At 49.3% G+C, this 14,255-nt stretch overlaps 1 protein-coding gene across 4 annotated transcripts in view; it reads right to left on the bottom strand.

The window, feature by feature from the left end:
• The window catches only part of Disc1 (DISC1 scaffold protein), a 340,459-nt gene that overhangs the window by 286,491 nt on the left and 39,713 nt on the right, over positions 1–14,255 (bottom strand). For all 4 annotated transcript variants that reach the window (XM_087181893.1, XM_087181896.1, XM_087181894.1 and 1 more), the window contains exons 2-3: positions 12,771–13,783; positions 8,024–8,093 (exon numbers count right to left, since the gene is read on the bottom strand). In XM_087181893.1, coding sequence (XP_087038019.1) covers positions 8,024–8,093; positions 12,771–13,783 — 1,083 coding nt within the window. The remainder of the gene's footprint in view (positions 1–8,023; positions 8,094–12,770; positions 13,784–14,255) is intronic.

Here is a 14,255-nt window from a genome sequence, read left to right as displayed (position 1 = left end):
GCAGCCATGACAATGCAACTAAAGACACTCACGGAAAAGGAGTGGAGTAAGAAGGTCACAGGATTTTCCCATGAATGCCTCCACAGGACACAGAATTGAATGGTGTTGGGTTTGAGGGGCTTTGAGACTTTTTACAATTACAAAATTACAGGAGTAGCTTCTCTTCTTCACTGGCCCACCCTCTGTGGGAAGTGAAGCCAGAGCTTTCTCACTGAGCTACATCCCCACTCCTATTTTTTTATTATCTTTTAGGGGAGGCAGGCGACAAGGTCTCACTAAGTCGCTAAGTTGTCCAGGTTGAGCTCAAATTTGCAATCCTCCTGCCTCAACATCCCAGAGTAAGGCACGCACCACCATGCTAGGCTTCCTCACTACTTCTCTTTCAACTCCACTTGTTCCTGGCTAAATCTGGGCCTTCCGACCTTGACCACCTGGCCCACATTTCCTCACTGCCAAGAGGACAAAAACAGCCAGTGCAGGACAGCAGTGGCCCACTGAGGCAGAGTTAGCAGGGGCAGCAGGATGTGGCTCCTCGGAGAGTTTTAATAGAGTCAGATTGCAGCTCAGCCTGGGGACCCCCAGCACCTGAGTCAAGCAGAGAAGGTGATTCTCCCACACAACTTTCCTTCTGTACAGCGTGTGAGCCCTCCCATCCTGAGGGTCAGTCAGGCCCCTTGCAATGGAAAACCTTGGTAAACTTCCAGATATTTATAGGCCATGGAGGTTTTTATTTCTCCCTAGATAACTTGAAAATTTGAGGCACTGTTCATCTCCCAAAGGCAGGGCCTCCAGGGCAACCCTGTCCTCACCTGCCCACCCAATGGGGAGCAGGAGCCTGGCCAGCGACAGAGGGCACAGAGAATGATGCAGAGCTGCCCAAAATCAGAAGAGGGCCTCTAACACCCGATGCATGTCAGGACGGTACGTGCTGCAACTTTTCAGCAGATAAGATGCAAGATTTAATTAAGCGCCTGGAGAGTTTATCAAAAGAAGTTAGCTGTCCAGTGATGCACTGTGAAGTACAAGGAACCCTTTGAAAAAGCACTGCCACCATGCTGAGGTCACGACCGCTGTGTTTGTAAGCATCTTAAACAGAAAGATCACACAGTTATGAGAGAATTGCACCTTAATTCCCTCTGCCCCTGAAACTGCAGATCAGAGAAATGGGAGATGCTACAGGACAAGAGGGCACTGATCTCTCAGTCTTGTCTTTAGCACTCCATCCATGTTCCATTTTCCTCCTTCCCCTCTTCCTTTTTTCCTTCAGCTCTCAAAACCAGGACGACCAAGTTTAGGGTGTCTTCAATGCCCAAGCAGGTTTCCAATTTCCTTTTCTCAGTGTCATCCAACAAAGAATCAGAGAAGGAGAGGCAAGGTCATGAAATTTAGATTGCAGAGAAAACAGTTTGCCATAGGAAGACATGAAGAGTATTCAAGCTTTAAATGCTTCATTATAATTTGCATGTTTTAACATACATTGCTTTACCTCATTTCCCAATTTTTTTGTGGCCTGCAAGAAATTAGGCTATGTGCAAATAAGCTTCTTATTGCCAAATAGAAAATAAGAAGCCAAATCATTCCAGGCTATTTTCTGCATATACTGGTGCTAACTGCTGGCAGAGACATTCTTCAGAAACACCCACACTTCACACTTCACAGTGTTTTCTAACATGCAGTTGGTGGGGGTGTGGGGAAGGCAAAGAAAGAAAAAGGAGCAAATAATTCCTAATACCTGAGCTACAGACACCACATACGGCGTCCACCCACACAGCAGGTAACGTATCACCATTCCTGCTCAATCTGGAAGCAAAACCAGTGTTTTAGGGCAGAGGACATGACAAAAGCCAGGGCCACACAGATGTGTGGACATCACCCATCCTGGGACATTCCCAGACTCTTCACTCTGTGTGCTGAGCTGTCCCTGCCCCTCTGGGCAGGGATAATTATTAAATACTTCACAGCTCACTGTATGCCAATCATACCTTAACTAAAAACATATAGAAAATCAGAAAAAACATATAAATGAGCTCTTGCTAAATTTTCACAGCTTATGATGAAGATGTTTTTAACTATCTCGGGTTGAATAAAGTAATTATTTCTAAATGTCACTTTATGAAGAAATGGAAGAGTTAATTCTGCCAATAAAATCCACCCATCAGTCAATTTAGTGACAGGACGCAGGTCCCATCGGCCCTTTATTATATTCATAATAACGAGCTGATGGACTGAACTTTGCCTGGGCCCAACACATGAATTCCCCCAGATACTAAACATTTCCATCGCTTCCTGGGAAAGATGGGTACAAGAGTTTCTGGAAAATCTGTAACCAGGGGAAACAAATATGCAAGACCAGGCTTGGGAGGAAAAGATGGAATCCATTTCACCACTGCTTCCACTGCCCAGCAGAGGGCTTGGAGACACAGTCCTGCATTCGCTGGCCACAGGGTACATTCTGAGAAGTGGGTCCTCACACAAACGTCACAGAGAGGATTTACCCAAACCAAGACGGTTACAAATCTGCACAGCTCTGAAGCCTTTTACAAATTGGCTTATTATCTCTGAAGTGTTGGCAGTCTTTCAGAACAGGCTACTTGAAGTCTTTTTTAAATTGTTTTAGTTTATTAGTACAGGTGTAGTACACAGTGTTTATAATCCTTGCAGGAAGCCGGTACATGTGCATAACACAGCCCAATCCCTTTTTAATCCCTTCACCCTTCCCTCCCTCCTCCTCCCCCATCTCTTGATGCCTTTCCCCTCCGAGAAGGATCTTCAAAGCAGACCCCGTAGATTATTAATTTTAGGAATTGCTGCTATTGCTATTGTTATTTTTATTGTTGGTGGAATTTCTGCAATTTTAGTCATTCTCCCTAAATCTAAGATTTTACTTAAGAACATTAGGTAGAGAAGCTGACTGCAAAATACTGAAATTTTCAAGACTTTCTGCTCAGGAAAGAGTCAGCTGGTAGTTTTAAAGGTTATAAACTACTAGGAAGAATAGTTTAGACTCCTATTTGTAAATTGAAACCATGGCCAAGTTTAGAATGGTTTTTCCTATAAGAAGAATAAATGCCCGTGGACACTCATTTAACCTTTAAGTCCAAATATCTCCATACCATTTTTAACGTAAATCCACAAAAGAATAAAACACTGAGGAAAAAAATATGTATAGCATGTTACTGTGCTTACTGTGGTAGGCAATTTGATAACAATGTACAGTCAACTATAATATAACAGTAAATATTTGCATATCTAAACACAGAGAAGTTGTAAAAATACAGAATAAAAGGGTACACACAGTGAGTCTGTGATTCCCACTTGAGATTGAGTCACATGGTAGTGGAAGTCACAACATCCCATGACAAAGGGACAAGAAGCCTCCCTCACAGTGTGGCCTCACAGGGAGAGAGCCTCTGTGGAGGAAGGCAGGACCTGCGGTGTCCCAGAGCCCTGGCTGCTGCAGACAGCAGCTGCTCGCCACTCACACTTGGGTCAGGCTGCTCCGTAGTCTGCAGACGTAGTGACAGTCCTGCTGGACCTGCCCTCTGAGGAGATTCCAAAGGTATCCAGTTTTAAGTCAGAAAGCAAAGCAAGGCCAACAGCAGAGAGCAGCATCCCAGTTCCACAGGCCCCTAAATGGGACCTACTTCCCTTTCATGCTGGATGTTGTGGGGACAGAGAAAAGGATGGTTCCATCCATCCTGTTCTCTCCTTCTTACACCCAATGCATTTGGGCTTCTCTCTGCTCCATTACATCCACAGTCTCTCGAGGAGGCAAAGACTCCGCTCTGACCGTCAGCTCCAGGCCACTGCTCGGCCATCATGGCCTGGGAGGTATAGGGCACCTCCCCACGGAAGCAGAAGGTATAAGGCTGGGTGACACGTATACTGTCACTCTCCTCATAGCTGTGGGGAGAGATCTCACTCAATACAGAATTCAGAAAACAGAGGTTGTGGAAATGGAGCCAAGTTGGTCTCCCTCCCGGTGTTTCACGCTTGGCCCCTGCTATGATCAACTTTCCGTCTATGCCTCAAACGTTCCTCAAACTTTGTCACATTGGACATTGGACAAGACTGAGGATAGAGCAACTGATTCAGGGCTGGATGCTTCTCACTCTGAGAGGGAATTTCTAGGCCAGCAAGGTAAAGCTGGGTGCCACATAGATCAAGGGAACATGTCACAGAAATCCTCAATTCACACATTTTGCTCCTTCATCCTCACAGCCCCTCCTTGCTCACTCTGGAAGTGAAGTGCTGGGTATGGTTGGTGGTGGGCATGGGAAAAGCAGGGGACACTGCAGATGCAAATAGGTGCAGGAATGAGCCAGACACTGGGTCTACAGAAAGTCATCGTGCACACTCTCCTTTTCTCCCTCCCAGCCATGTCACCAAACCTGACTTGGCACCCCAGGGTCTGGCTGCAGCTTCTCTCTTGGGGGTACATTGAGGTCTCATCCTTGCCCTTCAGCTGACCACAGCCACAGGAAAGTGCTAATGTGATAAAACTGATGGAGACCTGGAGAGCAATCCTAAGCAAATACCCAGAGGTATTAATCTTTTTCTCTCAGTCCTTTCGGATGGATGCAGTAACATAAGGGAATACCAACTTTGCTTCCCTGGAGAGAGAAGTGTAATCAGAGTACCAAGAAATAGAGGTGGGGGTGCCAGCACTTGGATGAGACAAATAAGGAACATTCCACTCTACCCAACTGCGCCTCTCTCTGGAACGCAAAGTCTTTCATGAGTGAAAGCAGAAAGAAAAAGAAACTGGCTACAGAACCAAGAGACATAAGGTTCCCTCTAGTGACTCATGGCAAACCTTGCAAGTCCTGAAGACCCTTCCCAACACAGAGCACAGGTGAGCTGTGTGCTTGGCAGTGAGCACTGAGCACGTTCCCTCAGAATATAAAAGAAGATCTCAACAACTCTTACAATGATTTCAGAAGCCCTGGAGAAACGAGGTGGGAAAGGAAGTCGTATGCAAATTGCGTGTCAGCAATATCATGACGAGAAACACTTGGGCCGGGGATTAGCTCAGTGGTTTCGCCCCGCACTGCGCAAGCGCAAGGACCCGAATTTGATGTCCGGTACCAAAAAAAAACAAACAAAAAAACACCTCTCCTCAACATCATGCAACCTTTCCTAATGAGCTTTGATCTGTCTCTGATTAATCACCTACGTGTGCCAGGCTGGACAATGGACTCTACTGAGACCCATCTCAGACAACTCCAGCTTGTTTCAGACTCCTGGACAGTGGCCAGCATCCAGCACGGGCCCCCTACATGTCCTCTTAGGACAGCACACCACCCCTCAAGGGCCTTGTGAACTCCCCTTGCCTCGGCTCTCCTCCTCACCTGTCCCAGTCTCCAGCAGGAGGAAGGTCCCCTCTAGGGACCCTCTTTGCCTCTCTTATTGGAAGAGACAATATTGTTCATAGTTTTGTCACTGTTGTATACGTGCTGTATCCCTTCAGGACTGTCTCCTCCTGGAGACAAGAGCAGTGAGGCATCATTCACTGCCTTAGGTACCATGGTTACCCACAATATGGCTCACAGAACAGAAACACAAGTAACATATGGGAGCTTATTAGAAATGAAAGGTCAGTCAGGCATGTTACCACATGCCTGTAATCCCAGCACTCTGGGAGGCTGAGGCAGGAGGACCACAAACAAGTTCAAGCCCAGCCTGGGTAACTTAGCAAAATCCTGTCTCGAAATAAAAAGGGCTGGGGATGTAGCTCAATGTAGTTCAATTCAATCCCTAGCACTCAGAGAGGAAAAAGAAGAAGAAAGAATAAATGGAGGATCTCCAGCCCCACCCCAAACTTACTTAATCAGGACCTGCAATTTAACAAGCTACCTGTTGAGGCCATCCATATGTACACTAAGTGTGAGAAGGACTGTTAAAGGCAGTAGATTGTCAACAGATATTTTCCACATAAGCCAAAGTCTGTACAAGTCTCCCCCTCGCCTTGCTCCTGTCGTGGGCACAGCAGATGAGTGGGGCAGCCGGCAGGAGCACTGACTCCTCACTGCCCTGGCTGACCACCCACGAATGGGCAGCGAGCCATCTCCTGCCCCATGCAGCCAGCGGTCCTTAAGTGCCGTATTCCAGGGGACAGGCACTTCACACACCTCTCAGACACTCAGGACATTCACCAAACCAAGTCTGCAGGCCTGGGGATTTTAAATACAGTGAGAGTGAATGTGACTCAGTGCACCCACCAGAATGTTTGTCCCACTCTGCAGACTGCCCATGGCTCAGGAGGGACACCACCCCCAGACTAGGTACTCCCCCATCCCTCTGCTGCCACAACACTCCAGCTGCTGTCACAAGGCCTGGCCCTCCATAAAGCCCTGAATAAGGTGTCCTTGAACTTCAGGGCTCTGGTCACCCAAAGGCTAGTGCAAACACCATGCTGGGCTCCCCCAAGGAACTCTGCTTCAGCAGCCAGTGGCTCACAGGACAGGGCACAACACAAAGGTGCCTGTGACCATGGGTCTTGCCTGAGCCATGCACCCTTTCCAACCTTGGTCCCTGGGTGAGAAGGAGATATTTCACGAAGCTCAAGAATCAGGTCCAGAAATTTTACCAGGTCTTGAGAAAAAAATAGGGCCCGATTCCCTCTCATGTCCCAAGTCTCATGGTATCTGGGCGAGCACTGTGTCACTAAAGGTGGAGGGACTCAGGCTTGGCCCACAGCAAAGAAACCAAACTCAAGGAGGAGTGAGTAGCTCAGGCAAGCCCTGGTCCAGACACTGCCTGTGTGTGCCATCCACAGTGGGCCTAGGGCCACACAGCCAACACTGGGGGCCTTCTCCACCTCCACACACCCTCCACCCAGCACCGGAATAAAATCTATTGGCCTGTAGAAGAAGGGGCAGGAGAATATAAAGAATCCCTAACTCCCTCTCCTTTCCCCCTCCTCATCCTTCTCCAAACCCAACCACGGTGGTATGCTCAGTGAGAAGACTGGGCAGCTTTGGCTCTGTGTATCCCTTTGAGTAGCACATTCAACTTCCCATGGAAGTCACTTCACCCTAGAGAGCCCCAAGTCCAACAGTCCCTGATGCCTTCAATGGGAAACACCAGAATACGGGCCAAGAAGGTTAAGTCTCTGAGGCTTAAGCCCAACCCAGCTTCCAGAAGAATCCTTGAATCTATACTCTATTTCCAGGCCAGTCCTGAGTGTCCTAAACTGGAGCATCGCCATGAGCATCTGTCAACCGAGGGGTCTCTGGGGGCCTAGAAGTCATTCTAAGCCCTCTCTCTTCCCCGCACCCAGCAGAGATAGGTGTGAGATCTTGCACTCAGCCTCTGGTCCTTCAGACACTTCCCATCCCCACCTCACCTAAAGCTTCCTCCAACCCCATCTACCGGTATCCAGTCAGCCCCATCTGTTTCTGGCCCAACTCCTACTTTAGTGCCTCATTTTTATTGTTTTTTCTGCCCTCTGATCAACTCCACTATTTTCTGGTCTCATGTAACATTTCCTTTCTGTCTTGGATATTTCTAGCTGTGCATGTGGACGTGTAAGGCCACTGACCCCTTTGGTACTGCCTGACATCTCTTGAATTTATCCCATTTCTACTTCTGGTCCTGAAGGGTCTGAAGTCAAAAAGCTTCCTTAAAGCTTCTAGTGCAGGCAGTGCAAGAGCAGAGAGCAAGTCCACCTTTCTGTCCTATGGGTGACCACACTGCCTGGCCCATCACAGGTGTCCAACAAATATTTCTGATGACTGAGTGAATTATAGATATGCTATACATCAGCAGATGACAAGATGATGCTTTATCATGTAAGTAGGCTACCTATTTCTGGACATATCTATGTTCCAAAGGATTAATGCTCATAAAGTGCTTTGAAATCTGCAGATAACAATACTTTAAGGTGAGGTGGTCAGCTGTTCCCAAATAGGGACCTCAGAGAAGCAGATTGTACAGTCCACCAGGAGTGGAGGCAGAGGTGAGGAAGGAGGGGAAGGAAAGGGACAAAGAGGAAACAATCAACAAAGAAATTAAAACTCACCTTTATCATAGTCATCATCCTCAATTGCTTTCTCCTGAAGTTTCTGAAGCTTTAACTTTAAGGATGTTACCTGTATTGATTTTGGGGGGGGGGGGGGACAAAAACCAAATTACAAAAGCATTCAAACTAGATTATTTTGTGAAAGCTAGGAACACCTAAAAACTATTTCAAAAGTGAACTTCTTAATTCTTTTTTTAAAACACACCCAAATGTACATTTTCCCAATGGCAGATGCATTTGTTTCTTCCAAAAAAAAGTTACATGAAGAGAAAGTGTAATTTGAATGTGAAATCCCCCAAAAGAGTTAGAATATTATTTTAAACAAAAACATCACACTATGCCCTGATCTGCATGCAGAGATGCATGGTAGGAATGAATACGGATTTGTTGGCCAAATGAGCTCGGTCTAGGCATCACAGAAAAAACATGGAGACAAACACAAGAGGAGCCAAGTGCATCCTGCAGCCATGCAGGCTGTATCCACAGGAAGGGCCTCCTGGAGACCCTGCCAGAAGCACTGAGGCTCAATATTTTATTAAGGAGAAGCAGTGGCTCTGTGACCCACACACAGGGTCAATGATCCTGTCACCTGTCTGATCATCACTAATATGTCCACTGGTGATTATTTTCTTTCCAACCAAAAGCCCAGAGATTCCCCGCAGGTCAACCTGACTATCCATGAATGGAGTGGGGCTTGCTGCCTAAAACCCCATTCCCCCATCCTTTGCCTGGCTCACACCTCCATGTCCTCAAACACCTGGCTCAGGTGTACCCACCCCCATTGTGTCTCATGACCAACATCTGTGTCTACTCACAGATCCACCCCAGCAATATCTCCATGTACCTCCATGCCAGGCACTGTCTGAGAGGCTGAGAACACAGGACCAAGTCCTTAGCCCTGCTGACTTACATTCCAGACAGAGGACAAGCAGAGGTCACCTTTACAGTGCCTCAGAAAGTGCTTAGTGCTGTGGAAAAAAGAAAAAAGGAAAAGCAGGTATGGGTGATGAAATAGGCTGGTGGAAGTGAAGGTCGCAATTTTAAACCATCTCCTTGAGAAGGTGACACAAGCAAAATGGTAGAGCAATCCATGAGGCTGTCTGGGAGAAAAACACTCCATCCCAGGGACAAGCCAACACAAATGCTCTCAGCAGCAGTGTCCCTGGTATTTGCAAAATGGACATGAGAAGGTCATGTGTCTGGAAAGAATTGACTCAGGGGAAATGCAGAAAATGAGGTCAGAGAGGTAATCAGGCATGTGTCATGAAGACGTAAAGACCATTTAAAAGTCCCAGATTTGGGGCTGGGGCTAAGTGGTGGAGCTCAGTGGTGGAACACCTGTGTAGCATGTGAGAGGCCCTGTGCTCCAGCTCTGCAAAAAAAAGGCTTTACTCTGGGGAGCATGAGGAGTCCCTAGAAAACGCGGATCAAAGAGCACACGGGTCCATGGATGTTTCACCAGTTTCCTTTTGGCTGCTGAGGATAAGAGCAGAAGAAGGGAGGCCAAGTAGGAGGCTCAAGAAAGAATCCAGGAAGGAGACAAGGGGAACTTGGACTACAGTGAGAATAACAGTAGCAAGGGGAATGGCAAGAGGGACTGGATTCCGAGTACGTGCATGGACAACTGTATGAAGATTGAGTCAACATTTGCTTGTAAATCACAAGATGATGCCAAGGTTTTTGGTCTGAGCCTCTAGAAGGACAGCGTTGCAAAGTAATTGTCTTAGTACTTATCCTACTGTGTCACAGCTGTCTTTTCATTTTGTCTTGTCTGTGCACTCCATTCCACCTTGAGCATATGCAGGGCTGGAGCAATTTTGTATCCATGTAGGAAATGCTAGTGGTCACCCTGCCCCAGCCTCCCTTACTCTGGGCTCATGCCCGTCCCTTCTTCCCCCATTTTGCTTAACAGGGTGTGAGTGAAAGAGATCGAAGTCACTTGCATGCTGATGTACCTGATGTTCTTGGAGGACCCCCTCAACCTCATCTTAGTCCAGCTCAGATGGGGCTGCCTGCGTTCCTGAGGGACTCAAGGAGCAGAGATCCAGAAACCCTGCGAAACATGAAGCAGCAGGAGCTGCTGTTCCGTTGTGTTTTCCCTCTGACACCATACTGCTGATTGTTCCCAGCCAACCCTACCCGGTACAGTTTTCAAAGTTCAGCACAGGCATGGTACTCATCATGCACACTTGGTTTGCAGATGAATAAATAATCATCATTGTAACCCCTTTGTCTTTGCATGGCTCATTATTACAACCATGAATTTTGCAGTAACTGAATCCTGGAAAGGAAGAGGAAAAGCAGAGTGAGTGCTACAACTGTGCGTGAAGCTGTGGTGCTACTTCTGCTGCCCCAAGACGGCAGTGTGAAACCCTCTCGGGGGCTGAGGCAGAGAAACACGGAAGAGACCACCACTCACCTCTAAGACCCTGCACTAACCACCCAGGGTACATGGATGTCCCCACTATTGGGAGCAGAGCCACATGGCCACATCTTACAATCACAGGACCCACGGGAGGAAGCAATTTCCTTCCTTTTTGCCAGCTTCCACAACCTCAGGTGGAGCCCACCTGGTGGAGCTCTCCTTTCCCTGCATGCCAGTTAGCATTTGCTTTTGTCACAATTTTTCCAGTCCCATGCAGCCCCTAGAAATGTCCTCACTGGCAATGTCCCCAGGCTACTGCCACTGAATAGCATATACTGCTGTTCAATATACTACCGGTGAACATCATAAAATATACACAGTTGATGCTCACGATTCACAGCAGTTATAACATTCCATGGCCCCTCTTGTTCTGCGGCTTCCATCCTCATGGGCTGAGCAGTTACTGGATCCTCGAGCTCTCTGGTATGCAGACAATCACTGTGGACTCTCCCACCTCTGATCTCTCAGATTCTCTTCTCCCACCCAGGATACTCAATTGAGAAATTGTCAGGTATCTGTGGCTCATCTTCACAACATTAATTACTTCACTGAAAAACATAATTGGAACACCTGCTGACGGCCAGGAACCACTAGGCACTGGACATCTGGACTGTCTAGGAGAAGCGCTTCTGGTTGTGGAGCTTGAAGCTGCATGGAGGCATGGACCACAGACAAACCATGATTGACAGTGCTGAGTGCTGTAGCAGGCAGGAATGAAGTGAAAGGAAGGGTTCATTTGGAAGGTAGGAAAGTTCTCCCAAGAAAGGGGCTGTGGACCTGCTGTAAACAAGGAACAAGGTGGAGGGGAGGAGGTCACTGTAGGAGGAGGGAAGTGGAGAGCAAAGGCAGGAGGCACTGCTTTCCCTGGCATCGGCTAAAGCAGCAAGAGGAGGGGTTGGGGCCACTAGGAGCCAACTGGGAAAGGTCTCAATTGTCAGGATAAGGAACCAGATACTGTCCTAGGGCAGCAAGGAGCCAAAGAAGACCACAAGCACAAGACAGCACACCCACCAGCACTGTAGAAGCCAACCCTACTGGCCCCACTGAAGACGAAGTGGAGGATAGGCATGGAGAAAAGGAACTGGATCAAGAATCCCATGCAAAAACTCAGTAAAAGCTAAGGAGGGTCTGAGCCAGGGCAGTGGCCATGGCCAAGGGTTACAGGTTGGTGGCAAGATGGAAGGGGATTGGAGATGGGCAGATTGGGGTGGGGATGTGGAGGAGGCTGTAGTCTCTGGCCAAGGAGCTGGATGGATTCGGCTCATTCAAATCTTTACAGGTGATGCCCTCAGAACAGGTGCGGTAGGAGGATATGTCCACCTCGGGGACTCCAACCACCTCAGAGTGAAGGTCACAACCTGCCTGATCGCATGCTTTCCCTGAGTCACAAGTCAGTGGGAAGCCAAGATCCCTGAGGGCCAGAACAGGACAAGTGGGATGTGAAAGGGGACACCAGGCTACAGGGACAGAACAGGGAGCAGATGAGATGTATCTGCAGGGAATAGCCAAAATTTCCAGATTCTCCTGCCAAATGCTATAGGAGTGGATACTCTACTCTGCTTCCTGCTCCTGTGTACAAGCACACTCAGGCACATGCACAAACACACGTGTGCACACACACCATTTAAGAGGTTCTGCAGCCCATTAGGTCAGTCTCAGAGTGTCCCTACAAGGTATCTCTGGGAGCTGCTTGGGGTAGAATAACTCTGCCCATTCTGGCTATAGCCATCTCTCAGAGGACAGCAGCAACATGAGGCCAGGCACGCATCTGTCCAGCCTGTCCCAACACCAAACCACCTACCTTCCCTTCAAGCCTCAGAACAGTCCTATGAGTTGGTATTGCCTCTCAGTAAGGAAAATGAGAGCCAGAGATCTTTAATGGCCAGAAATAAAGTCTCCTGGCTCTGTGGAGGGCAGGGGAAGGGAAGCAGGGGCAGGTGAAAATCAGGGTCCCTGTGCAGGAAGTCCTTGATTCTATATCCTGCATCCTTCTAAACTTCAACCAGCTCAGTCTCCTCTGTCCCTAGATTCTTGTTTCAAAGCCCAGCTAAGCTGAGCAAACCATATTTCACTTGGCACAGGGTCTGTGGAGGAGCCAGCAGCCCAGTGGAGAGCAAATCTCTGTACCTAAGCCACAGAGATGGAAAGGAGAGCTTCTGGGTAGAGGCTGAGAAAAAGAGACAGTGCAAAGACACCTCTGCAGCCAATCACCACCTGCTGCAGGCTCCAAGGGACATCAGCCAGCCACCATGCTCCCTCCCTACCCTAAGCCCAATGCCAACCTGAGCTCCCAACCATGACCAGCAAGGTGGAGACACTGACCTCCAGCTGCCTCGAGCTGCTCTGTAGACAATCATGCAGCACAGGCTCCCATCTCCTGAGCAGGTCATCCCAACCGTGGGCATTTCCTGAGCCACTGCCCTTGTCACCATGACAGCCAGTCAGCATGGGGCCCAGGGCAGAAGAGGAGCCAGTGTCCAGGTTCAGGGAAGAAGGCATGTCCCACTCCGGCCAGAAGCTGCTCCTTGCCTCCTGGGCCAAGTCTGCAGAGCCCTGGGTAGCTGTGGGGCTGAAGGACCCCGAGAGACATCCAGGGTCTTCGTGGGGCCTGTCTGAGCTGGAAGCCACAGGTCCCATATCCCGGGGGCTCTGATGAGGGGACTCAGCCTCTCTGGATGGCAGGCAGCCTTCTGCCTCTCCGCGTTCCCCGACAGAGGCAAGAGAGAGCTGAATGAAGCTAAAGCTGGAGGCAAAGGCTTCGTGGGGACCAGGAGGGGCTGGCGGGATGAAGGGGCCGCTCTGGAACCTGCAGCTGCTGCCACTCGCCTCTGCTGGTACCGGAGAGTCTGTGGCCTGGGTGCCTCTTGCTCCTTCACTGCAGGCTGCATCCTGGCTAGGGACCGGGGCCTCACCACTGTCAGACAGACACTCTTGTTGAAGCCCAGTGTCCTCAGAGCTGCAGAGCCTGGCTAGCCTGTGGGGAAGCTTGGTGCCATCTCTGAGCTGAATCCCAAAGTGCACTGGGGTCCCAGGTGCTCCACTCACAGAGGTCTGGGCCTGACTTAGGTGGCCCACAGAGTCCACAGCCAGGGCAGGTGAGCTCTTGGAAGAGGGCCCTCCACACTGGCCATTCAGCTCAAGGGCACACTGTCCAGCCCCAGATGCAGAGCGGTGGAACTCCTCACCACTCACCCCTCCCAGAACACAGAATGGTCTGCCTGCCACTGCAGGGAGAAACCCGAGCCCAGGCCCAGGAGTGCTTCTCATGTAGCCCGGCCTCCGTGCCAGCCGCCGCCTCCGAGGGCACACTGCCAGTGCTGAGCACTCCCAGCCACCTGGAAGAGAAGAGAAAACAGCATATCTCACTGGATCAGCTAGAATGGCCTTCAGAGAACACGCTGACTTTAGAGGTCATCTCTGGGTGCATCTGTCATGACACAGGCCAGCTCAGGGGCTGGGGGCCAAAGCCATGTGCAAATGCAGATGACCCTCAGGAAGGATTGATCTCAAACACAGCTATGTCAGCAGAGTACCTCAGGCCTTTTTGCAAGCAGCTAGCACTACCATAAGCCATGCAACACCCCAGCACAAACCCAGAGGTTCTAGCTGTGGTGACTCCTGGACCTCCAGCTTCCAGCGGGGGCGGGGCGGGGGGCACCTTCAGAGTCAGCTCTTCTGACCCAGAGAGGCCTGGGACACAATGACCTGAAATCACAATGCCAGGGTGCAATGCAGACCAAGGTCCAGGCGTGTGCTCCAGCTGCTCACTGAACAACATATAAACTGTTATAACCTGAGCTCTCCATG

The sequence above is a fragment of the Heterocephalus glaber genome, unplaced genomic scaffold (assembly GCF_053883595.1).
Source record: "Heterocephalus glaber isolate CG9 unplaced genomic scaffold, H.glaber_assembly_v1.0 deba00001472, whole genome shotgun sequence".
Classification (NCBI taxonomy): domain Eukaryota; kingdom Metazoa; phylum Chordata; class Mammalia; order Rodentia; family Bathyergidae; genus Heterocephalus; species Heterocephalus glaber.
This window is presented reverse-complemented; position numbering and strand designations above follow the sequence as displayed.